The following is a 26,839-nucleotide window of genomic DNA, read 5'->3' as shown; positions in this document are numbered from 1 at the left end:
AGCTAATTATACACACACCCACATTTTCCGAAGTACGGTGCTTTCTATAAACATTTTTGAATGCACACTACAACGTCTGCTTTAAGAAAAAATAAATAAGAAATAAGAAAACAGTATGTTTCCTAAGGTCAGCAAAAATATAAGCCCTCTCTAAAAAGGTAAATGAGACTAAGTAGCGATTGGTAGGAAACTGCCATTGGAATAGTATGAAGATACCAGGATTTGTGGAGTCTCCACATGGTTAATGAAGTAGCATACAGGCATCTTTGGATCTGTTAATTTAGGGTGTGGGAGATGACTATTATTATGATAACCCAGCTTTGTCCTCAAGTTTTCTCATTTCCCTCTTCAGAAGCTTGACAACTGTTTTGAGTACTATTCTTTCAGAAGTAAGCAGTCACTATAAAAGTGACAAGTTTGCTTTGTTATTAAAAGTGAGCAAATAAAACATCTTAAGTCACAAACTGCCACCTTCTAGCAAAGAACATTCTACTGTAAATACCCTTGAAAAAAAAAAAAAAAAACAACTATTTCTTATTAATTTACTTTGCACAAAAAAGCATCGGTTTCCTACCCCAGCTAGCATGAATGTCAGCACTTGGTTTTTTTTTTTTTGGTTTTTTTTTGTTGTTGCTGTTGTTGTTGTTGCTATTTCTTGGGCCGCTCCCGAGGCATATGGAGGTTCCCAGGCTAGGGGTTGAATCAGAGCTGTAGCCACTGGCCTACGCCAGAGCCACAGCAACGCGGGATCCGAGCCGCGTCTGCAACCTACACCACAGCGCAGGGCAACGCCGGATCGTTAACCCACTGAGCAAGGGCAGGGACTGAACCCGCAACCTCATGGTTCCTAGTCGGATTCGTTAACCACTGCGCCACGACGGGGAACTCCAGCACTTGGTTTTGAAGTGCCATAAAAACACACTACTCTTTTTTTCCTCAAGTTTGGCAAGACAGACTGAACTGAGGCTGAGAAGTAATGGGACTTGCTCAGAGTCACAGAGCTAATGAGTGACAACACATGGCATTTGATAATAGGTCTTCTGATTCCAAGTATACTTGTTACCTCACTATTAGACACAAAACTCCAAACATGCATTGTGAATACAAGCAAAATTTAAAGTAAGGTCAATACAATTTATGAAAGATATTTGGATAACTTTTTAAAATTTACAACTCAAATTCTCAAGTGTAGACTGAACTAGAACTTTTTTACTTAAATAAATAAATATATACAAAGCATTAAGTAGTCTGAATATGTTTCAGAAACAACTGGTTCATGATCCTGGTTGCGCTTACTCAATATTAATAGCAAAAACTTGACCTATAGAGTTGGCTTTAACTCGGTTCCTAACCAAATACCACACATTTTAAGTAAGTGAAGTGGTTCATTCTTTAATTTACTTAAAAATCTTTTTACTCTGACTCAAGTTCCCAGGCCAAGTATTTAGGATACAAAGATTTTTTTAATGAAGTGCAGTGTGTGTATCCTCAAGTTAAAGTTTTTTTTATTGTGGCAACTGTTCTTTAAAATAAATTAAAGCAAAAACAGATGAATAAAACATGATAAACATCAACAGTCCATTATGTAAAATTTCATCAATGGCAATAAATACTTATTGAATTAAACGTACCATTTTTCTCATGTATCTGTACAATGGAATTATAGGATTGTTGGGCTCTTGCTAGATTATATTGATTCTGAAAGAGAATTATACATTTTATATCAAAACTATAAATAGATAAAATCATTACAAATAACTTATAGATGCATCGCTGCTCTGCTTAAGAGAACACAGAACACTAAATATATATACTTTCATTTTAAAAAGAAATGCCTCAATTTCATTATTCTCTACCATTTTAGAAGGATAACAAAACCAAAACTGTATTCTATTAAAAATCTACAAGCGTCACAGTTCTTTTTTTTTTTTTTCCCTTCTTTGCTTTTTTGGGGGATAGGGGTTGGGGAGGTGGGTGCTGCCCCTGTGGCATATGGAAATTCCCAGGCTAGGGCTTGAATCAGAGCTGTAGCTGCCAGCCTACACAACAAGCACAGCAACATGATCTGAGCCGCGTCTGCTACCTACACCAGAGCTCACAGCAAGGCCAGATCCTTAACTCAGTGAGAGAGGCCAGGGATCAAACCCATGTGCGCCTGGATACTAGAATGATTCATTACTGCTGAGCCACACGGGGAACTCCCCACGGTTCATTTTTAAAGTCCTCCTACCACTGCACAAGTACAAGGTTTTATGAATAACGTTAAAGAACGCTATTTGTATACAAGTAGAAAAACGCCCTTCCTCGTAACTTCCATCAAAAAAACCCAAAACACAAAAAAAACAAACTACAAAATACTATCTTCAGATAAGGAAACATTCCTTAGGCTTTAAGGACTCCACATATGAATTACATTTTGAGATAAAAATCTAAAGAATGCCCACAAAGAGTTCCCTCATGGCTCAGCAGGTTAACAATCAGCATTGTCACTACTATGGCCCTGGTTACAGAAGTGGCAGGTTTGATCTCTGGCCCAGGAACTTCCGCATGCCACAGGTGCAACCAAAAAAATAAATAAAGAAGGTCCAAAATTGGCACCAAGCTTTTACTATAAGAGTCTTCTTTTGTTATCCTCTAGATTAAACCTCTTTTAAGGGGCCAAATTTAGGATTAATTTTATCTCCATGAGTACAACTGACCTACATCCTTACTTCCAATTAATGTATCATAAGCATTCTCCATAGTAGTACACACATATTATGTCATAAGTTTTTTTAATAAATGCACACAGCACAAGAATAAAAAAAGTATAAACACATTCTAAGTGAAAACTCTTATTCAACCATCCAGTTCCTCCTCTCATCCATCCTCCTTCTTCCACCCAAATTAACTACAACTCTTAGTTTCCTTGTATATCCTTAAGGTTATATAAGAAAATTAACACATAGCCTATGTTGTTAGTCACTGTTCCCTGCTTTTTCCCAACAAATGACAGGTAGCATGATAAAAGTAAAAAATTACATCCTCCTGGTTAAATGAGACTTTTATCATTAAGTAGTCACTCACGCTTTCTGTTCCAAAATCATACTCCAGCTACATCACCTATTTGTCTGTGTATAACAGGCTAACCTCATTTTATTGCACTTTGCTTTACTGCACCTAGCAGCAATGTGTTTTTTAAATATTGAAGGTTTGTGGCAACCCTGCGTCAAGCAAGCCTGTAGGTTCCATTTTCCTTGAAAGCATTTGTTTGCTTTGTGTCTGTGTCACACTTTGGCAATTCTCATAATAATTCAAACTTTTTCATTATAATATTTATTATGGTGATCTGAGATCAGGGATCTTTGGTGTCATTACTATAACTCGCTGAAGGCTCTGATGATGGTTAGTATTTTTTAGCAATAAAGTATTTTTTAATTAAGTTATATACATTGTTTTTAGACAGTGCTATTGCTCACACTTAACTACAGTATAACGTAAACTTTCATATGCACTGGGAAACCAAAAATTTCATGTGACCGGCTTTATCAAAGAGGTCTGGAACCAAACCTTTAATATCTCCAAGGTATGCCTATACTGGAATATCTTTATCATCCCCCTCCTTTAAAAAAAATAACAGCAACAGTAACTTTCTTTTTTTCTTTTTTTTTTTTTTAAGGCCACACCTGTAGCATGTGGAGGTTCCCAGGCTAGGGGTTGAATTGGAGCGGCAGCTGCTGGCCTACACCACAGCCATGGCAACAAAAGATCTAAGCTGCATCTGAGACCTACACCAAAGATTGCACCAAAGGCAAATCCTTAACTGATTAAGTGAAGCCAGGGATCAAACCCACATCCTCACAGACACTATGTTGGGTTCTTAACCTGCTGAGCCACAATGGGAACTCCAATAACAACTTTCAATCTCTTTGTATTCTCACATTTTAAATACACTTCTTAAGAACCACTTTTTTTTTTTTTTTTTTTTGTCTTTTCTGTGGCTGCACCCGAGGCATATGGAGGTTCCCAGGCTAGGGGTAAAATCAGAGCTGTAGCTGCCGGCCTACGCCACAGCTCACAGCTCACACCAACACTGGATCCTTAACCCACTGAGCAAGGCCAGGGATCGAACCCATAACCTCATAGTTCCTAGTCGGATTCGTTAACCACTGAGCCACCACGGGAACTCCAAGAACCACTTCTTAATTCAATCTGTGTAACTAGTACCTTTAGTCCATTTATATTTTTTATGAGCTATTTATCTGGACTTGCTTCTACAACTCTGCTTTCTAATTTCTATTTCCTCTCTCCTTTTAATATAATTTTTATTATCTCCTCCTGGGATTCCAAAGATATATTTTAGACCTCATTCTGACTTCTACCTCTCTTAACTTCTGCTGTACTGTCTATCCCCATGTCTCTCTGTGAAACATTGATTTATTTCGAGCCAATTTATTCTCTCTTCATGTCTAACATTTCAATATTTCTCTAATTTATATTTCATACTTTTTCAGATTTGTCTCATCATTCCTAGTCTTATTTGCTCAATTTTATGATTCTTTTTCCTTTACACTAGATTTTACATTTAACTATTCATTTTCTCACAATTTAATATCTGTTAATTTCAATACCTAAAATCTTTGGGGAATGTGTATCTTATTGTTTCTGCCAGTTCTCATGTATGTTAGGTTGTCTATTTATGTGCTTGTATCTTTCACTCAATTCCTATTTGCTTGACTCTCCCCCCCCCTTTGGCGGCTCAGCAGCATATGGAGTTCTCAGGCCATGGATCAGATCCAAGCTGCAGTTGCAACCTACACTGCAGCTATGGCAACACCAAATCCTGTAACCCACTGTGCTGGGCTGGGGATTGAACCCGCACCCTGGTGCTGCAGAGATGCTGCCAACCCTATTGCACCACAGCGGTGCAATATTTTTCTTTCTTTCTTTCTTTTCTATTTGCTTGATTTTAATCTTCGGGAATCCCACAGGCTTAAATCAGAAACACTTTCCTCTAAAGAGTGTCTGTGTCTGCTGCTGCTGAGGATTGTGGGTACCACTAACATGAAACCACTTTAGTCCTCTTGGAGAATCTCAAGATTATTATGCAAGGTTCTCAGATTCAGCTCCCCAATCTTGCTCATTTATAAATAGAAGACTGAACTGCTTAGTATAGGTAACAACTCCTCCTGAAGAAAAATTAAAAAATCACTTCTCTTACCTGAATGTGATCACTGACTAGGGGATCCTGTAGGTAAACAACTGGAGGTCTATAGGCTATAGGAAAGATGTCCTTACTGATTCTAGAAATAGGTTAGGAGCATCCCCAAGGGCTGTGTGTTCTAGGACTTCACTATTTAGCTCAACTACCATCCTCCACATAGTGAATGGAAGCTTCTTAAAAGGCACTGTGTTGCCTATCTAAACTCCCAATTTCTGCTAAAAAGTCATTGATCAGACCCCTAGTTTAGAAGGCTTTCTCACTATAGTATAGAGTCAATGTTACAGCCTGTATTCCATGGTAACTGAAGAGAACATCAGCCTTGCCATCACCCTTCTGTCCCAGGGCTTGCTCTCCACTCCTGCTAGCTGGGCCGAGGTGAGCTAATGGCACAGACCTGCAGATCCTCAGCTCTATCAATCTGACCCTATCTCCAAATTTCATGTGCAGATGGGCAATTTTTTTCTATTTCCAGTACTTATGTGTATTGATAACATTTTAGTAATATTTTTAGGAGACAAACTCATTTATTTTGAACCAACAGCTGATAGTATTTTTTAATGTTTATTTATTTATTTTTAATTTTTAATGGCCACACCCCATGGCATATGGAAGTTCCCAGACCAGGGGTTGAATTCGAGCCACAACTGCAGCTATGCAGGATCCTTTAACCCACTGTGCAAGGCCAAGGATAGAACCTGGGCCTCTTTAGCAACCTGAGTGGCTGCAGTCAGATTATTAACCCACTGTGCACAGTGGGAACTCCTATGTTTTAAATATTTTTGAAGTACTAGTTGTATGGAAAAGAAAATTTAGAGAGTAGAAATGATTTACAGTCAAGTCTCCCTCCCATCTCTAACCCACCCTGTCACCTCAATATTTCAATACTCCCTTATCAGAAAGTTGTTAGTACTTTGTTCAATATCCTTCCAGACAGTCTCTGCTTATAAGAGCATATCTTAAAACGTCTTTGTCTCTCTCTCACACACAAATGGTAGCATATTTTTAACACCATTTATCACCTTACTTTTTTGATAAGTTATTTTTAAAGTTAACATTCAGACCATTCCCTGCTGGGTATATAATCCTATAATGTAAAACATTACATCATGAAACATTTCCACATTCTTAGCTGACAAATGTTTAAGAAAAAAAAAAAAAAAAAAAAAGAAGGGTAAGCTTTCACTTTAATTAAAAAAAAAATTCCCCTTCTAAGACATACTTTAATATGTAAACATATTTAGCTGCCTGACTCGGCACTCTATGTAAAATGGTTATATTTACTTGCTAACAAAACTACAATCATGAAGATATAAAGGTTTAAGGTTATTATATTGAAATTGATTGATTCCAAGGGAATAAAAGCATTGAACAAAGATGAAGTATTGCTATTATTGAGTTTTAAAAATGGAAAAAAAAAAAAATCCAGACCAATTGTATTTCAGGTAAAGAAAAAGATGCCCAGAGAGGTAACTTAACATAGTGAGTTACAGGTAAAAATGTTCTATCAGTTAATCAAAAAGATGACGTTTCTAAGCCTTTTGTATTTTCTATTAATGAGAAAAACATGCTATTTTTAAAAAAGTGATAAAATTTAACATCAAGTTCTACATATAAATAAATGCCAGGAAGAAAATTTACAAGACTAGAAGTACACCAAAAGGTTAATAATATCTCTAAGATAGTCAAATTATAGATGACTTTTTAATTTTTTTTTAATTTTTTTTGTCTTTTTAGGGCCACACCCTCGGCATATGGAGGTTCTCAGGCTAGAGGTCTAGTCAGAGCTAGAGCTGCCAGCCTACAGCACAGCCACAGCAATGCCAGATCCCAGCCACATCTGCGACCTACACCACAGCTCCTGGTAATGCCAGATCCTTAACCCACTGAGTGAGGCCAAGGATCAAACCGTGTGTCCTCATGGTACTAGTCAGATTTGTTTCCACTGAGCCATGATAGGAACTCCAGATGACTTTTTTAGTTTGTATTTGTTTCTACTTTAGAAATTGTGTAGTAAGCATAAATTCTGTCACTAGAAAAATAAAATTTTGATGTTCCAATACACCATTCTATTGCCGCATTTAAAATATCTAAAATATATACATTTAAGAAATGCTAGTTAAATGTAGTTAAGCAATTAACTACTTTTCAATTAACTTCTAGAATTTAGTTAAAATGGTATTTTGTTCAAGTACAAAGAAATAGCTGTTTAAAAAGGTAAATGTAAAAAGTAAAAATAAATAATTTTTTAAAACAGCTTCTTCAATTTTTTGCTTCTTCTGTGAGTTAAGATTCTAGTGGTTCATGATTTGATGTGCAATACAGTATATATACCTGTTTAGATTTAATACTATCTGGATAGGCATTTAATACAAAATTCTCAAGGAACTTTAGGAACAGCCAGATGTTTTTAAATGTTAGATTAGGATGATTTCCATCACACAAATATTTTTCTAAACCATACTAACTTCAGAGTATATCCTGGTCCACTTAGGTATTTATAGACAACTACAATTCTACAATTAGACACAGGAAAATATTTCTGATACAGTTAAGTGGAAAAAGAAAAAACTCAGTAGTTAAGAACAGAGACTAACAGCCAGAATGTCTAGTTCCAATATTCATTCTGCCACCTGTGACCTTAGATGAGTTACCTAATTTCCGTGTGTTTTAGTTTCATCATCTAAAAAAGACAATAACAGTACCTACTTTTAGGTTATTAAGAGACTGAAAGTTAATACAAGCAAAAAGTTTAGACGTTAGCACATAAATACTCACTGGGAATTAACTACTACAACATGATCTCAATTGTGGGAAACTTACAACTACATATAATTTATTTACATATTACTATATAAAAATAATATTTATAGGCACAGTTTCTATAATGGAAATACAAAGACTAAAAGAAAGAAACTTCATAAAATCACAGGAAATATATCTTATAGTTTATGTGATATTCTTAGTAAAAGTACCTTATTTGCTCCAAACTGCACTCTGGCTTTGCCTTTGACTAAAGTGGCATTGATTTGCATGATGACCGATTCTATTGAGTAGGCACTGCTCCAGCCCTACATAAAGAAGAAAACACTTCTCTAAAACACAATGGTATTCCTGATGCCCACTTAGGAAAGCTTAAGACAATGGCATATAACAATTCAATAACAGCAAATTAATGTTAAGAATTTTGTAGTCAGTTGGTAAAAGTAAAGTTGGACCATTTCCAAAACCTCACACACACCAAAAAAAACCCAAACCAAACCAAACATGAGCAAATCCTAACTTTAAATATACATCACTCTTATTGCCCATCCTAGCATATATTAAGCACTAAGTACAACATCATTTTACTGACTTAAATAGCTTTCCTTATTTTTTTTAAATAGCTTCAATTATTAGAAGTAGGTGCTATTAGCAATAAAAACACAAAAGTTATTTTAAAGTAGCTACTATTACAAAGAACTGTTTCCACTTTGAATCTAATTTACATAATTAAAACACTCTAAGAAGGTTGAAAAACATGAGTACCATAAGAAAACATGAGTACCTGTTTTGTAAGCAGTTCCATGCATAATGCTCCGCCACCCAACACGTACCTTAAAAAGAAATCATATAAATTCTATAGATCTCGGTACTCCTCCTTAATTTTTAAAGTACCATTACTAAGAAAGTATGTACACAAGTAAAGTTTAGAAGATAACATGCAAAAAACACAAAGAGTTGTTATGGTTACAGAAATAAAGGTAATTTTAAAATTCTGATGTCATCATCTAATAGTTTGCTTTAAAAAAAAAAAAAAGGTTCTTAATAAGAGAATGCTTTTAAAAAACTTTTAAAGGGAGTTCCCGTCGTGGCGCAGTGGTTAACGAATCCGACTAGGAACGAAGAAATGGCAAAAAGACAAAAAGACAAACAAACAACAAAAAAAAAACTTTTAAAATATCAGAAACTAAAAACTTAGCCCGAAATATTCCAGAGAACAGGGGCAGGAGAAAAGTTTCCTTAAATGGCCTTCGACTGTTCTACTCATCTGAAAATTTCTCCATCATCATGTTATTGAGCCAAGAATTTTTCCTCTAGCAGTAGTAGTGATTCTGTTCTATCTATGATAATGAACATCTGCATTTATAGTTAAAAATTTTTTTCATTCTCTTATGAGGCTCAAAAGGTCATGACCATGGAGCCCCTTTCTGGGACTCCTCTACTTCCCTCTCTAGTGCTAAGGATTGTTCTCTGAACCAAGGACAATTGCTGGGATCTTCCCAGATGTCCCTTAGGAAATCATTATTTAGATCAAAGTTCTTCAACCTTTTAACGCTTTCTCAAAATAATCCCTCCTTTAATGTTAAACTTTAAAATACATTATTTAATACATGCCTAAAATAAAAATCAAAGGAATGATAATTATAGAAGAAAAACTGGTCATCTTGAAAATACATAAGCTAATGGAGTCACCATCGTGGCTCAGTGGTTAATGAATCCAACTAGGAACCATGAGGTTGTGGGTTCGATCCCTGGCCTTGCTCAGTGGGTTAAGGATCCCGTGTTGCCGTGAGCTGTGGTGTAGGTCACAGATGCAGCTCGGATCCTGTGTTGCTGTGGCTGTGGTGTAGGCTGGTGGCTATAGCTCCAATCAGACCCCTAGCCTGGGAACTTCCATATGCTGAGGGAGCGGCCCTAAAAATGGCAAAAAGCAAAAAAGCAAAAAAAAAAAATACATAAGCTAAGACTACTGATTAGGTCTATGTGAAAACTGGGTCTACCACAATTTTTTTCTGTCTTCTGGGACTCTGCCTCTGACATCCCTTGCCTGAGATTCCTTCTGCTGTCTACTCTTCCAAATGCCATCCCCCACCACACCCCTCACCCCATAAAACTTGCCAAGACCATTCAAGCCTGTAAATTTTGCACTCTAGCTAACCAAATACCTCCAAATTACAGAGAAGTGAGAAATCTAAAAACTTCTACTAGAGACCATTGGTAATAACAGTTACAGAGAAAATTATTCACTAAAAGGAATTTGTCAGTAACTCCCCTCATCCTGGAGAATTTAGGCAACTGTCTCTCTTACTTGTTTGTCCCAACTTCTGGGAACTTTCAAAGTAAAAGTTTCATAGGAAGAAAAGAAAAACACTCCAAAAAAACTGAATTTGGAAGTAGAATCATGGGATTTTTAAACTTTGTATTTTCCTCTGTTCCTAAAACTCAGAAACCTGTCTCCAATTATTTCAATCTCCCACTGGGCTCAAAGTTTATCTTGTATATTGTCAGCTTTAAATAAGCACTTGCTGGAGTTTCCATTGTGGCTCAGTGGTAACAAACCCAACTAGTATCTGTGAGGACTCGGGTTCAATCCCTGGTCTCGCTCAATGGGTTAAGGATCCAGCATTGCAGTGAGCTGTGGGGTAGCCCACAGATGTGGCTCGGATCCCTTATTGCTATAGCTGTGTCAGAGGCCAGCAGCTGTAGCTCCAACTGGACCCCTAGCATGGGAACTTCCACATGCCATGGCTCTGAGCCTAAAAATACAAAAAATCAATTAATTAAGCACTTGCTGGTTTAACAGAATTACAAGATCCAAGTTCTCATTTGGATTTTAGTTCCTCCAAAACTGCTCAAAGTCTAGTACTTGGTTAACGAGTTAATACCATTCTTGGTCCTTATACTTCTGAAATGCTAAACAGAAACTCACTTTAGGAAAGGGAGATATGTAGACGACATTGAGTTACCAATTACCCAACTACCACTTACTGTATGTATGTATGTATGTATGTATGCATGCATCAATTGATTGACTGATTGACTGATTGATTGATAGGCTGCACCCGCAGCGCATGGAATTTCCCAGGTCAGGGACTGAATCCAAGCCACAGCTGTGACCTACACCACAGCTGTGGCAATACCAGATCCTTTAATCCACTGAGCAGAGCCAGGGATCAAAACCCTAACCACTGCAGTCAGATTCTTAACCCCCTGCATCATAGCAGGAACTCCCACCACCTTCCCTTTTAGCACTCTACTCATCATTTAGGGGGTGGAGAGTCTTGTCAGGAGGGAAGGGAAGTTTTCATACTTGTAGGTCAAAAGAAAGTCCATTTTCTATAAGCACATAATAGCTACCAAAATGTTCATTGCACGTCTGAACACAAGACAGAGTAGTTCTAGTACCTCCACAAAAAGTGAGATAAATATATATTGGTGCAAATTAAACTTTTCCTTAATATACACTTAATAAACTTCTTCTTAATATATTCTATCAGCAGTATATATATCTAAATGGTGTGGTCAATTCTACTTCTGTATTGTATCATTTTATGGATGTGTTCTAAGTCCTTACTGCTCTGTGCCTCCAAACACGAGTTCCTACTGAATATTTACACAATGCAAGGACACTGGAAACAATTATCTAAGGGTCATCTAAAAATAACATGCCAAACATACAGGCCCAGTAATATTTTCAACTTAAACAAGTTTTCACTTGCCAAAGTTGTAGAGCAAATACTATCCTAAGCTCAGTCTCTGCAGGCATTCAGTTTACAAAATTTTTGTTTTACTAGGAGGTTCTTGCAAGAATGTTTGCCAGCTAACCTCCCTACCCATAATCTAGGATGATCACTTAATGCTTTGAAGGGACAAGAGATGCCATTAATCACACAACATTATTATTAAAGGATCCAAAAAACAGAGATAAGAAATAAAATTTTTAGATTATACTCAAATCTTTGACAATGATCACATTAAAAAAAAAAAAAAAAAAAAAAAGGAAAGTTTATCGGCCCACATAAAATAGTCATGATCCTTCTTTGATGTAAGGAAAGGGGCCATGGATTCTAAGAGCAGAGACCTGGAGAGGAATAAAAGAAAATGCTGACATTTAAAATCATTTTCTTAAGATTCTCTCAGTATAGACAGAAACCACCCATGGTCATCTAGAAGTAGAATAATTCTCTTCTGGATGACTAGGGCACAAAGAATACATATCAGGAATAAAGCATCTTCAGTTGCCTACAAAGTTCTCTCACAATGTAATGGTGAGATAACAAAATAATCTTTATGATTCTCACTACACTACGCCCTGAACTAATCAAGAAAAACAGCCAAGTATTGGTGGCGCAATAAAACAGCTCATAAAAATACCAGTGGAGGAGTTCCTGCTGTGGCGCAGCAGAAACAAATCCGACCAATATCCATGAGGATGAAGGTTTGATCCCTGGCCTCACTTAGTGGGTCAAGGATCCAGTCTTTCCCGAGAGCTGTGGTATAGGTTGCAGACGCAGCTCGGATCCCACGTTGCTGTGGCTGTGGTATAGGCCGGCAGCTGTAGCTCCGACTCGACTCCTAGCCTGGGAACTGACCCCTAGCCTGGGAACTTTCATATGCCACAGGTGAGGCCCTAAAAGGCCGGAAAAAAAAAAAAAAAAAAAAAAAAAAACCCAGTGGACTGGGAATTGTATATTACTCTAAACTGCCTACATGTTGCTCTATTTTCTTTTCTTGTTCATTCATTCACAAATGTTTACTGCATATATAGTATGTATGCTAAACACTGAGTCAGATACAGAGAGAGTATCCAGTGAAGAAAACTGACATGACCCTGCCCTCAGATGTTAATAAAGTGGAGAGGGGGACCAGAGTTCTTTGAGAAGGAAAAAACCAGGAGGCTTATTTTAAATTTGGTGGTCAGAAACAGCACATCAAAAGAGTGGCAAACAAGCTGAGACCTGCAGGAGTGGAGGTGTGAGTGGGAGCAATATTCTAAGCAAAGGACTAAGTGTATATGGAAATCATGAGGAAAATCTGCTGGGTATTGGGAGCTGAAAGACAACTGGGGGAATTAGCTCAGAGAGGGAAACGTGGCAACAAGAGGACTGGAGAGGAAAGCATTAATCTATAAAAGGAAAAATATCTATAGATTTGACTTTATCAACACCATTCTACAAAAGATTTTGTTAAGATGAAATGAAGCAACACACTAGAAGAAATTTTAAAACCATATATCCAACAAAGGACTACTATGTAGAATATACAAAAAGCTTTCAATATGCAACAAAGTAACAATCCAGTTAGAAAACCAGCAAAATACATGAACAAAGTATCTTTTGGAAGAGTATATCAGGTTGTCAAATAAGCACAGGAAAGATTTCAACACTGGGGAGTATTCATTAGGGAAACTCAGGTTAAAACCACAATGAGATATCACTACACACCTAACAGAACAGCTAAAATAAAATCAAGTGACATCACCAAAGGCTGACAAGGATGTGGAGAAAGTTGATCACTTACAGATTCTTGGTAGCTATGTAAAATGGTAAAGTGTTCTCAAAAGAAAGTTTGGTAATTTCTTTAAAAACTCAATATGGGAGTTCTCGTTGTGGCTCAGCAGTTAATGAACCCGACTAGGATCCATGAGGATGCGGGTTTGATGCCTGGCCTCGCTGAGTGGGTTAAGGATCCGGTGTTGCCATGAGCTGTGGTGTAGGTTGCAGACGCGGCTCAGATCCTACATTGTTGTGGCTGTGGCATAGGCTGCTGGCTGCCGCTGCGATTCGACCCCTAGCCTGGGAACTTCCATATGCCGTGGGTGTGGCCCTAAAAAAAATAAATAAATAAAAAATAAAATCTTAAAAAAAAAAAAAAAAAAAAACTCTACCTATAAACATAACGGTTTATATGGATGACTCTCAAACTATGGCTCCCTGGCTGGAACCTCAGACTCACCAGAGACCATCTTAGAAATGCAAATTCTCAGGCCCTACTCCAGTCCTACTCAGTCAGAAACCTTGAGATAATAAAGCCTAGCATTCTAGGCCTCCAAGCTGTTAACTAGCCCTCCAAATGATTCTACTGTGGACTATCAAAGAAACTGATCACTTAAACTTACCCTCCTGAGAGAACAGGTAACACCACTCGAACAAATGGAGGATCAAATGGAAAATTATCCTAAAAAACAAATAAGCAAGTTTAATTTTAAGAATATCCTTAATACTGTATTAAGAAGATTTAAAACTAGTCTATAAAGAACATGTACATTATCTAAAGATGAATGAGGGTCATTAAAAGTAAAAACAGTCCCCCAAAATGAAATGAAATGAATTGAAAAACAGAGCAAATAAAATGAAGTTAATTAAGCCAGGCACAAACAGAACAGTGTATTTGTAAACTTAGGAAATATACAAAGGAGGTCCATGTCCAATAGAACTATATAAAAGGAACCATTCCAATAATGATAAGACTAGGTAATTTGGATCAATCAATGCTCTAGCTAAGAACTAGGACAGGTAAATAAAACATACCATTGTAGAGCTAAGACCAGGAAGAGAAAGGGAATCCCAGAGAGTGGGTTTTTTTTTTCCTCTTGAGTTCTCTTTCAATTACAAGAGGAAAAGCTAAGCGGTTAGGAGGCTATGAAGAACTCAGACTCCCAGGGGTAGGAAGATTAAAATCTGTAGCTCGGGGTCCACCACGGGAGGCCTTTATAAGTCCCCCACACTTTAGGTTGGGATTCTGAAGGACAAACTGCAAACTGCCACCTTTATATCATCTCAATGCCTTTTTGGATTCAATGATCCTGGGCTGCTACTGCCCAAGCACCTGACAGGAGCAAATGCACATCTTCTCCATAAAGAAACAGCATCCAAGGTTTCAAATTAATGCTCTAATTTTTCATATATAATGTCTAACACCAAAAATAACCAGTCACAGAAGACCTAAAGATGACATGATCAGAAAATGAGAAGCAAACTACAGATGAAACTACAAGGGGTCAAGTTAAGAGTTATGAGACACATGTTTAAAAATAATTATGCTGAATATGTTCAAGAAAAGGCAAGGTTAAAAACCCTGGCAGAAAATTAAAATTCCAAAAAAGAACTATACAGAAATTGTAAAGCTTATAAATACAATGAGTTAAATTAATAACTTAATGGATGAGTTTAACCACTACAGAGTCTTAAAGAAATTCAGCATGCTAGAAAAGTAGGTTAGATAACATCCCAAATGAAGCCAAGAGAGAGAGCAAAGTAGAAAAATGCAGATAAGAAGACAGAAGGAAATGTATTGAAATGGCTAATCATGGAGTTCCTGCTATGGCACAGCAGAAATGAATCCGACTAGGAACCATGAGGTTGCAGGTTCGATCCCTGGCCTCACTCGGTGTGTAACACGGCTCAGATCCTGCATTGCTGTGGCGTATGCCGGCAGTTGTAGCTCTGACTGGACCCCTACCCTGGGAAACGCCATATGCCATGGGTGTGGCCCTAAAACGAAAAAAAAAAAAAGAAAAGAAATGGCTAATCATACACGTTGAGTCCTAGAAGAAGAGAGAATGAGACAGAAGCAATATTTGAAGAGATATTGTCTGAGAATTTCCAAAACCGATTAAAGACTTCATACAACTTAAGCACTATAACTACTTCCAATGGATGTTATATTACAGAAATGATATCACTGAGGTTCTAAAAGAACTTCCAACATAAAAATCTGTGCTCAATGAAAATACTTTCCAAAAATGAAGTCCAAATAAAGACATTTTCTTAGAAGCAGACCTACACTAGAAGAAACAACAAAGGATATTCTTTGGGCAACAGAAAGAAGATCCTAGATGGAAATCTGGAGAGTAAAAACCATGAAAAGAGCTAATATTCACACAGATCTAAATGAATATTGACTTATTATGTAACAATGATATATAAGGTTTTAAATAAATATAGAACTAAAATGCATAGCATCAGCACATATTTGGCAGAGAGTACATGTTCGAAGGTCTTTGTTTTGACAAGGAATAAGAAAACCACAAATTACATTAGATTTTGACAAGCTAAGGATATGTTCTGTAACTGTAAGGTACTAAAAGAGTTAAAGGAATGATAAGTATCAAGCTAACAGAGGTGGGAAACGAGTAATTTAAAAAAACACAACAGAATGAGAAGAAAAAAGGATAGAGCAAGAAGGACAAATAGTGGGTTTAAACCCAAATAGCAATAACATTAAATGCAAATAGAAATGCTCCAATTAATCTGACAGAAATCATCAGATCTGACAAAAATATATGAAGACAAGATGAGAAAAAGGAACCTCAGCTAATTCTCAGGCTGTACAATTCTGTTTTTCAAATTTGAGTCCTGGAAACTGAGGTGTCCAAAAGAACAACAATTTTTTTTCTCTTAATGAACTGAAGTAAAGATGGGAGCTGAGGTGGCCAAGGGTGTTAGAGGTCAGTGTCTTGGTGCTCAGGAGGCCAAGAAGGCTTCCCCACGCCTTCCTACAACAGAGGTGTAGGGTAACAGCATACTGCCTCCAATGAAGATTATCAGGAAGTCTAAGAGGAATTACCTCCAGTTTCTATGTTCAAATAAAAGTGGGTAGAGAAACAATGGCTCCTAAAAAAAACAATTTGCAAACATAAAGTATGTGTGAAATAATAGAAAATTTTTAAAAACCAATTTGCAGGTAAGGGAGTTAAAACAAACCACTGTTTCATCTAGTTACTTCTAAGGAACACAAAAATATAGTTTTAACTGGAAGAATAACCAGCGTAATTCTAGTAACTTACTTTAACTCCATATCTCTACCATCCTCGAGTAAGATTCAGAGGAACACATAAACTATAAAAATTTAACCCTGATAAGAGGAAATAAACACGCACTTCTGATGGCTAAGACAGATAATCTTAGATCTACTGCAAGGCAGATAAGAAGAAATCTACCCGCACAAGAAACCAACTTAATGACAGTTATTATAATCTACTTCCAAATAAGCAGCTCACCTTTTATCTACAATTTTACAGATAAAGAAAGGCACAGATGCAAAGCTTGGTGAAGTACAACTTTCTTTAATTTCCTGTATTTTAGATATTTAAATATGTGATCCCAAATGAGTGACTACTTTTAATTGCTTATGACAATGAGACGAACTCTCTTCATTTTAAGTAATCCTTCAGAGTAACTACTCCACACCAAGCTCCAGGTATTCTACCAACTCTGTACCTTGGAACTTAGTAATCAAGATTTTACAGGAATAAAAAGGCGTATTGAAGCAGCGGTGAGAGGTAAAGGCTTTGGGGGGTCAGTGGAGGAAGGTTTCTGCTAAAATAGATTATGTGAGTTATTGAGGTATACTAACTCAGAAACTAAGACTATCTGGATTTACAAGGATCTCTTAAAGTTATCCGATTTCCAAATCAACATCTTAGCCTTCCAAGCTGTTCTCAATGATGAGGAACATTCTATTTTTGAAAGATGACATCACTGGAGGGCTATAAATAGTTATAAATCACTCCCTTATATTGAATAGAAAATCATCCCTTTACAGTTTAGCTTATTACTAAATCTATTGTCATGCTCTCTATTCATCAAAAACAAAATCAAATACTTCTATGTACACACCCCTTCAAACAGCTGAAGACAAGCTATCGTGAATCTCCATGTTCTCCTCTCCAAATCCACAATTTCACCAGCTACCTTAAGACATAGTGTGGAATCTTCTAATCCTTGCTACTATTCTCTAAATGAAGCCAAATGTATCTAAATACACCCTTCTTAAAGTACTACCCTCAGAATTCACCTCAGTAGTTTAGACGTGGCCTGAAAGCCAGACCACCACTTCCTTAAAAGCATATGTAGCACCACACATTTTCTATCAAGGTTCCTCCTGCCCCTTTCTCCCTGCCCCATCCTGTGTCATACACTACCTCAGCATTCCTCTTCTTCACGACTTTCAAGTTGTCACCATGGACATCTGAGGCCCTAGATACTGTTCATGCTCCTTCTGTGAATGCTTCTTCCTGAGTCACACCTCCTACCCTCCAGAGTCTATGACTTCCAATACCAATAACTTGACAATTCAGTTTAAAGTCTTCTTCACAAGGTCAGTTAGCTCAGGGCATTCTTCCCAGGCCTCTTAAATACTCCAGCCCTAGCAAAGGCCCTCTTTCTGGTATCGGGAACCATAGTCCAGAAACACAAATCCAACAGAATTTCAGCCATTTGCTCCCCAAATCATCCCCTCCCCAAAGTTCTAGCTAGAGCAGAAAAATATACTGAAAACACTATCCACAGCCCAAAGTCCTTCAATTTCCTGGTCAAGATTTCATATTCCTTTAAAGATATCTCTGAAGGAGAGAGTGAGTGGGAAGATCTCAGGTTAAAAATCTTTTTCACGCATTTTTTTTTTTAACAAGTCCAATAGGTTTTTTTTTCCCACCATACGAATCACTATAAACACAGTCACTAGCAACTTCAGGAAATACATACCAGATTCACTCTCTAGGAAGACAACCCAGTTGATAATCACGTAATTTCTACAATAATAAAACTGTAGAAAAATAACATTTGACATTTGGGCTATCTGAATTAAGTTCAATCATAAGTGAGGATATAAGCCTAAACAAGAATATATACACACAAAAGCTAAGTAAGAAGCTGTCAGAAAATTACTCCTTTTTACAATACCCCGTCTATTCTCACCTATTCCTACCACTACCAACCTTCATTACTCTTTGCCCAGATTAAAATCAAAGCCCCCAACTGGTCTCCCAGAAACGTACTCTATCCTATTCAAGCCTAACTCTGATGCTGAAGCCATACTAACTGCTTTTTAAAAATAAAATAAAAAGCCTAACAGATGTATCATGCCTGTGCTGGAAAAACCTCTGATGGCTTTTTATCGCATGAAGGTAAGCTTCCAGACTCTTCACTACAATCTCCAAAGCCCTACAGCTTGCATCACAGGTTTCTCCCAGAAAGACTACAGGCTCTTGAACAGGGATTATAATTTCAATGCCCCCATGCCCTCAAGCTTTCTACAGCACCTAATGTATCAAAATCTACGTAATTGAAATAGAAGAAAAAGTTCATCTGCAAGACAACTGTTACACAATTTTTTTCTCAATTTCAAAGAACAAGTCAAAAAGATAATTAAAATTTATCCCCTCAGAAACACTTCCCAGTTTTTTAAACAAAAACTTAAAATTACTACATTTATCCAGATTCTACATTAAAATCTTAATAAATACATTTTATCTAGATTCCACTGTTATTCTTTAATCTTAATTTTTTGGCATCTTTTAAAAATACTTTGTTAAATACAACATATGAATTCAGAAAAGTACATAAAATATAAAGGTATACCGATACACATTAGCATAAACCAGTATCCACACAATCACCACCCTGGTCAAGAAATACACAACAGCCAGTATCCAAGTCCCCAGGTGTCCCTTTCAGCTTGCAACTCCCTCCCTCTCATCTAGATGTGCTATCATCCTAAACTGTACGGTAATCCTACCTTTCTCTTGATGGTTCTGTTACTCAGGTATGAATCCATAAATGTTTCTCAGCCTTTTCATTTCTGTCCCGCCAGAAGCCTTTTTAAAATAATCTGTCCTGGAGTTCCCATTGTGGCTCAGCACTAATGAACCTGACTAGTACCCATGAGGGTGCGGGTTTGATCCCTGGCCTCCCTCAGTAGTTTAAGTATCAGTTGCAGCTAGGATCCTGAGTTTGTTGTGGCTGTGGCAGAGGCCAGCAGCTGCAGCTCTGATTTGACCCCTACCCTGTGAACTTCCATATGCTACACATGCGGCCCTAAAGAGAAGAAAAAAAAAATTGTCCCTAATTCCTCCCTGTCCTGCTCCCATACAAAATTTTAACACCACAGATACACCGTGTATCTCTTTACATACTCTGGTCCCTTAATGGCCATTAAACTATCTAAGACTTTTTCACTCCAAGTGCCAATTGTCCCTCCATTGCGAGGATTACTACCTACAATGAGAACACATCCCCTAAATAATATAATTTAGTTTTACCTATTTTTCAGCTCTATATAAATGACATTATACAAAACATGTTTTGGGGATCTGGTTTCTTTTGCTCAATCTTGTGTTTAAGATTCATCTATCTTGTTGCACATAGCTCTATTGTTTTATGAACACCACAATTAGCCACTTTATTGGAACAGACACTTGGGCTATTATAAACAATGCAGCTTTGAATATTCTTGTGTTTATCTTAAGTATTCATTTCTTGCAGCTTATTCATCTAGGAGGAGAATTCCTGGACCACAGGGTATGAGTATCTTCTACTTTACCAAACTATACCAAATGGTTTTCCAAAGAAATTATATAAATATTTGTTGCCATTAGAAGCATGTGGAGTCTCCTTACAATTTTCTTACCTTAAAAGAGAAGTTAAGCAAAATATATTCTATGCCTTCTTTTTCTTTTAAGATCTGAAGATCACTGTGCAAAGGACTATCAGGATCAACCCTAAGAATCACAAAACAAACAAACAAACAAAAAAACGGTTCAAACAAAAAATCAGATTTTTTTTTTTTTAACCTCAAAAATGAACCATTCCAAAAGATACACAGAGCCCCTAGGGTAAGTTCCAAACAGAGAAGATCTAAAGCTGCTCTACAGTCTCTGGAAAAACAAATCACATCACTTTAACCTCCAACTTCTTGGAATTAAATGTCCAAAAAAAGATCATAGTATTCTAAACCTATTCTCCTAAAGGGATTTGAAATTAGAGTTATTCTAAAGGAAACAGTCATATGTATCTAATTTTCTCAAAAATTTAATCTGCTTCTCTAAAACTGTATTGTTAGAAAAGGGGTTCAAGAAGAGAACTTTACCATGGACAAGACCAGAACAAGTGAAATCACTATCAAAAATTTAAATTTGTTGGGGAGTTCCCGTCGTGGCACAGTGGTTAAGAATCCGACTAGGAACCATGAGGTTGCGGGTTCGGTCCCTGCCCTTGCTCAGTGGGTTAACGATCTGGTGTTGCCATGAGCTGTGGTGTAGGTTGCAGATGCGGCTCGGATCCCGCGTTGCTGTGGCTGTGGTGTAGGCCAGTGGCTACAGCTCCGATTCGACCCCTAGCCTGGGAACCTCCATATGTTGCGGGAGCGGCCCAAAGAAATAGCAAAGAGACAACAACAACAAAAAAAAATTTAAATTTGTTGGGAGTTCCCATCATGGCTCAGTGGTTAACGAATATGACTAGGAACCATGAGGTTGAGGGTTTCAACCCCTGGCCTCTCTCAGTGGGTTAAGGATCTGGCATTGCCGTGAGCTGTGGTGTAGGTTGCAGACGAGGCTTGGATCCTGCGTTGTCATGGCTGTGGCATAGGCCAGCAGCTACAGCTCCAATTGGACCCCTAGCCTGGGAACCTCCATATGCCACGGATGTGGCCCTAAAAAAGACAAAAAGACAAAAAAAATAAAAAATAAAATCTAAATTTGTTTACAACTGTTCTATACATTCAGGTATTACTCTAATTCCTTCTTTCAAATGTAAACTGGTTATCACAGTCAATCTCATCGAATTACTAAATACACTTGTTTTTACACTTCCCAAATGTCTTAATAACTCTATGAAAAACTTTTTCGCATACACGGTCCTTCTTTTTCACTTTACTGATTAAGCCTTAATAAACAGCTCATTTTAACCACTTAAGAACTACTTCTATAGAAACAAGATCTACAGTTCTAAGTAAAGCCATAGTAAAAAGGTATCAAATTAAGGGGGGGGGGGAATCTCCATTGTGATAGCCTACCATTAAAAAGTGGGTTAGCAGTAAAACACACTTACTTCTGCAGTTTAACATGCCAGTCATATAAACTGTCATTTATGAGTTCCACTGAATAAATCCCTGTAAAGGTATAGAGCACATTAGTTACTCTTCATTTGATTTTCTAACTATTGATTTGGTATAAACATATACACACTAAATAGGCAACAAAAGGTAGAGATTTTTCTTTATTTTATTGTAGTATAGTTGAGTTACAATGTTGTGTTACAGCAAAGTGAATCAGTTATTCATATATATATATATCCATTCTTTTTCAGATTCGTTGACTAGAGTTCCCTGTGCTATAATAGAGTAGGTCCTTGTTGGTAACCTATTTTCTATATAGTAGTGTGTATATGTTAATTTCCAAACTTCTAATTTATCCCTCTCTAAAAGCTAGAAATTTTGCTATTAAAACACAGAACAACTAAGCCGTATTGTGAATATTTTGGCTCTGGAGCTGACTATCCTATGCCCTTAACAATTAACTAAAGCCATCAATGAAGAGGATTCTTTGGGCTGGGAAACTAACTTACCATTAAGTAAGAGGAAAAAAAAAAGATCATGCAAAATCATAGGTATTTTAAGTTTTTTCTCCCATGTGTATGCAAATACTTCTATAAAAATGGAATCCCTCTACATATAGTTTTATAATCTTCAACTGCTGGAGGCATCATTCCAACTTAGTATTTAGAAAACTATTGTCAAACTTTTTAGGAGTTCCCACAGTGGCTTAGCGGTTAATGAATCTGACTAACATCCATGGGGACGAAGTTTCAATCCCTGGCCTTGCTCAGTAGGTTAAGGATCTGGTGTTACTGTGAGCTGTGGTGTAGGTCACAGACTCAACTCAGATCCTGTGTTGCTGTGGCTGTGGTGTAGGCTAGTGGCTACAGCTCTGATTCAAGCCCTAGCCTGGGAACCTCCATATGCCACGGGTGAGGCCCTAAAAAGAAAGGAAAAAAAAAAAAAAAAATCTATTGTCAGGCGTTCTCGTCATGGCACAGCGGAAACGAATCCGACTAGGAACCATGAGGTTGTGGGTTCAATCCCTAGCCTTGCTCAGTGGGTTAAGGATCCAGCATTGCCTCGAGCTGTGGTGTAGGTCGAAGATGCAGCTCAGATCTGGCACTGCTGTGGCTCTGGAGTAGGCTGGCAGCAACAGCTCTGATTAGACCCCCTAGCCCGGGAACCTCCATATATGCCCCAGATGCAGCCCTAAAAAAACAAAAAATAAAAAAATTTTAAAAAATCTATTGTCAATCTTTTTAATAACTCTGTAGCAATTTACTTTATGGATAAACAATTTAATTAATCCTACCCTATATCTGGTTATCATTTTTTTTTTGCCATTACAAATAATGCTGTAACAAGTGATGATTTAACATTTTAAGGTAAACCAGTATTCAATTATTTACCTTTATTAGGTTTCTACACACAAATTTTTGGATCTCTTTTAAGAAGAAATGGTAAGACCCCAAAACTTCTAAAATCTCAGAAACAAGTTTGGCTTATCTCACACTCAATAAAGGAATTTTTTTTTTGCTTGTTTGTTTTTAAGTAAGCCCTAATGATTCACTCTGAAAATTCTGAATCATAATGCTACTATTTTTAAACAAAATAAAGTTTGGCTCTCTCCTTTTTCAGTAGTGTTAAGACTCTGCAACAATATAAGAGAATTTTACTTCAATTAGAGAGGTTCCATAATATTTAACTTTTTTTTTTTTTGGTCTTTTTAGGGCCACACCCATGGCACATGGACATTCCCAGGCTAAGGGTTAAATCGGAGCTACAGCCGAGGATCTGAGCAGAGTCTGCCACCTACACCACAGCTCATGGCAATGCCAGATCCTTAACCCACTGACCAAGGCCAGGGATTGAACCCTCATATCCTCCTGGATACTAGTTGTGTTTGTTACCACTGAGCCATGACCAGAACTCCCACAATATTTAAGTCTTATTGGGAAAGAAAGAACTCGAGTCAAACTATAAATTTTTTTTTAAATCTTTTTTAAATCTATCTATCTAATACCAAAACTACCTCTATAGTAAGAACTGTTGTTTTCAAAAAAGGGGGGGAAAAAATCGTAAAAATCAACTTGACAACAGTTCTTTGTTCAGTACTACATACTCATCTTATTTACTTTCCAAAGCAGATATTTCTTATACTTTTTCCAGAAGATAAAAAATCATAAGAGCTAAGCTCTGTTAGCAAAAAGACAAAAAATTATGTATCCATAAAAACAATTTTTAAAAATCCAAACAATAAGTAAACTCATCCAATTTTTATCCCCATCTTCTGAAAACTTGATTAAATTTGTGTTTCACATTCCTAAAGTAAAACTAATAAGCATTTCTGTTTCTGTTCAGTTATATAACATGAGAAATGAAGTTACTCTCTAAATACTAACAAGGGCATAAGAACGACAGACAGCAGAGATCCAGAGGTCCTTACCTGTTTTATAACTCTGTGATCTGTATATGTCCCTGAGCTCTTTCATAAGTCTATCTGAAGCTTGTACAGACCCAGACACTGCACCCTGAAACATAAAATTTACTGTTTACTAGGATCTATTGATTCAAATAACTAAGGATTTAAAGTATTTGAATCTGAAATAAATGCTTACAAAGAGGTTGTAAAAATGGATCACCACTCAACATTTTAAGAAATCAAAAAAGTTAAATTAAATCAAGGATCACAAAGTTTCAATAGGAATATAAATTCGGACATGTATGATTAATCTACTATTTGTTACCATCTGAAGAAAAAAAAAAAAAAAAAAGCTAACCTATATCCAGATCACCCTGGCCCCTACAGTAGCCTAGAACTCAACTATTTCAAATTTCATCAGTTTTTTTAAAACTATTTTTCTTTTCTATTTTATGATTTTATTTGGGGTGGGCAGTTTTAGGTTCATAGCAAAATTGAGAGGAAGGTACAGCGATTTCCCATATAAAAGCCCCCCCACAACGCAGTCTCCCTTATTACCAGCATCCTCCAGAGGGTACATTTCTTACAAATGAATCTATTCTAACACATCGTTATCACCTGAAATCCATAATTTACCTTAAGGTTTACTTCTGCTGCTGTACCTTTTATTGAGCCAGACAAATGTATAATGACACATATCCAACCACTGTAGTACCATAGAGAGTATTTTCACTGCACTAAAAATCCTCCATGCTCTGCCTATTCATCCTATCCCCCAACCCCAACCCCCTAGCAACCACACACATTTTTACTGTTTCCACAGTTTTTCCTTTTCCAGAATGTCATACAGTTGAAAACACAGTATGCAGCCTTTTCAGACTGGCTTCATTCATCCCTCGTAATATGGATTTAAGGTGTCCCCATGTCCTTCCACGGTTTGACAGCTCATTATTTATTTACTTACAGAAGAGAATAATATTCTACAGTTTATTTATCCAATTTACCGACTGAAGGATATCTTGCTTGCTTCCAAGTTTTGGCAATTACGAACAAAGCTGTTATAAACATCCATGTACAGGTTTTTGTGTGGACATAACTTTCAAATCATCTGGGGAAATAATAAGGACTGCAACTGCTGGATTGTATGTTGAGAGTATGTCTAGTTTTTTTGACAGTCTGCCAGACCACCTTCTAATGTGGCTTTGCCATTCTGCATTCCCATTAGCAATTAGCAAAGTGTCCTATTGCTCCGTATCCTCACCAGCAGTTGGTGGTGTCAGTGTTCTAGGTTTGGCCAATCTAACAGATGCGTACCAGCCCCACAGATTTTTGAAAATACTGGAAGACCCTCCACATGAGACATTAACTAAAGCAGCTCCATTAATCAGACTATAAGTAAGAATGTTATACAAGGATCTAGCTTACTTATTAAGAAACTAAGAAACAACAGGAGCACATACATGCAACTGATTTCAGTTCTTTTAAGTGTTCCAACTTCTCTGAAAAATGTAAATGCACCAGTATCTTATCCTAAGACTGAATATATGAATGGAACTATTTATCATAAGACAAAAACATTCAGAATGTCTTCTGAATTTAAAAAAAAAAAAACTTATCTTGTAAAATTTTCTTTTTTTTTAATTACTCAATGAATTTATCACATCTGTAGTTGTATAATGATCATCACAATCCAATTTCACAGGATTTCCATCCCACTTATCTTGTAAAATTTTAAATGTTGCACTTTAAAAGTTGCACTACACTTTGAGGTGGAGTAGAAAATAGACTTATAAAAGATATTAATTACTTCCTAGCTGTGGGACTTTGGCTGCATTACTTAATGGGTTAAAACCCCAGTTTCACATCTACAGAGTAAAGAGTACTTCACACAGTGGTTATGAAAATAAAATTAGAAGGTATAAGAAGTTTAAAGACCTTAGCTTAGTGTGTCATGTGACAGTGGTCAATAATTTGTAATTGTTTTGATTCTAACACACAAACTGGAAGCAATAACAAAATATACCAAGTAGAGTAAATATCCTTCATTTAGATATCACAGGGTTTTTTAAAATAATTAAGATACGGGCATAGCTAAATTTCTTTGCTCTCTAAACAAAGATCTGCCAAAATTAATACAGTAAGTAAGACTGAAGAAGGGAGAGTAATCTACTTGTGTACCACCCCTGACCTCTCCTTGCCTAATAATTCATCCCCGGTGTTTTAGAACCTGTGCTCGGACAAAAGAACTGGTCCTCAAATTTCACAGGGTTGATAATGGCTCTAATACGAAGTAGAAAGTAAGTGTTGAGATGGACAGCTAGATTTTCACTTGATGTTTCCCTCCTCTGCCTGGGCATTTTATACACATCATTCTCATTTATTAATGACAGGAATCATCGAAAAAGTACCCAACGTACACATTAGTGAGTTGAGGAAACTGAAGCCACACAGCTGTGTTTGTCACCATTCTGCTTCACATACAAGAGATGTTAAGTCAAAAGAACAAATTACTTTTGGGTTGGTCAGAGCAGGACAAACCAGACGGCAACTTCATGGAGAAGAAAGAATGTGAATTATACTTTATGGGAAAGACTGAATTTAAATTTACAGATCCCAAAGGAGAAGGGTAAGCA

The 26,839-nt window shown here is 36.9% G+C and overlaps 1 protein-coding gene across 7 annotated transcripts in view; it reads right to left on the bottom strand.

Moving 5' to 3' along the window:
- Window positions 1–26,839, bottom strand: part of UBE2Q2 (ubiquitin conjugating enzyme E2 Q2) — a 60,408-nt gene that overhangs the window by 958 nt on the left and 32,611 nt on the right. For 5 of the 7 annotated variants that reach the window (XM_084968690.1, XM_021099009.2, XM_021099010.2 and 2 more), the window contains 7 exons: window positions 24,231–24,315; window positions 21,796–21,856; window positions 20,375–20,465; window positions 14,082–14,140; window positions 8,748–8,796; window positions 8,176–8,271; window positions 1,632–1,698 (listed from right to left, as the gene is read on the bottom strand). In XM_084968690.1, the coding sequence (XP_084824816.1) occupies window positions 1,632–1,698; window positions 8,176–8,271; window positions 8,748–8,796; window positions 14,082–14,140; window positions 20,375–20,465; window positions 21,796–21,856; window positions 24,231–24,315 (508 nt within the window). The remainder of the gene's footprint in view (window positions 1–1,631; window positions 1,699–8,175; window positions 8,272–8,747; window positions 8,797–14,081; window positions 14,141–20,374; window positions 20,466–21,795; window positions 21,857–24,230; window positions 24,316–26,839) is intronic. The other 2 variants (XM_084968686.1, XM_084968687.1) reach the window with 1 other exon arrangement.

Source organism: Sus scrofa, chromosome 7 (genome assembly GCF_054392235.1).
Source record: "Sus scrofa isolate SSC_HxYL_T2T_F1_AM1 chromosome 7, Sscrofa_HxYL_maternal_Yorkshire_Landrace_v2.0, whole genome shotgun sequence".
Lineage (NCBI taxonomy): Eukaryota > Metazoa > Chordata > Mammalia > Artiodactyla > Suidae > Sus > Sus scrofa.
Note: the sequence above shows the minus strand (reverse complement) of the source record. Positions and strands in the feature narration are given on the sequence as shown.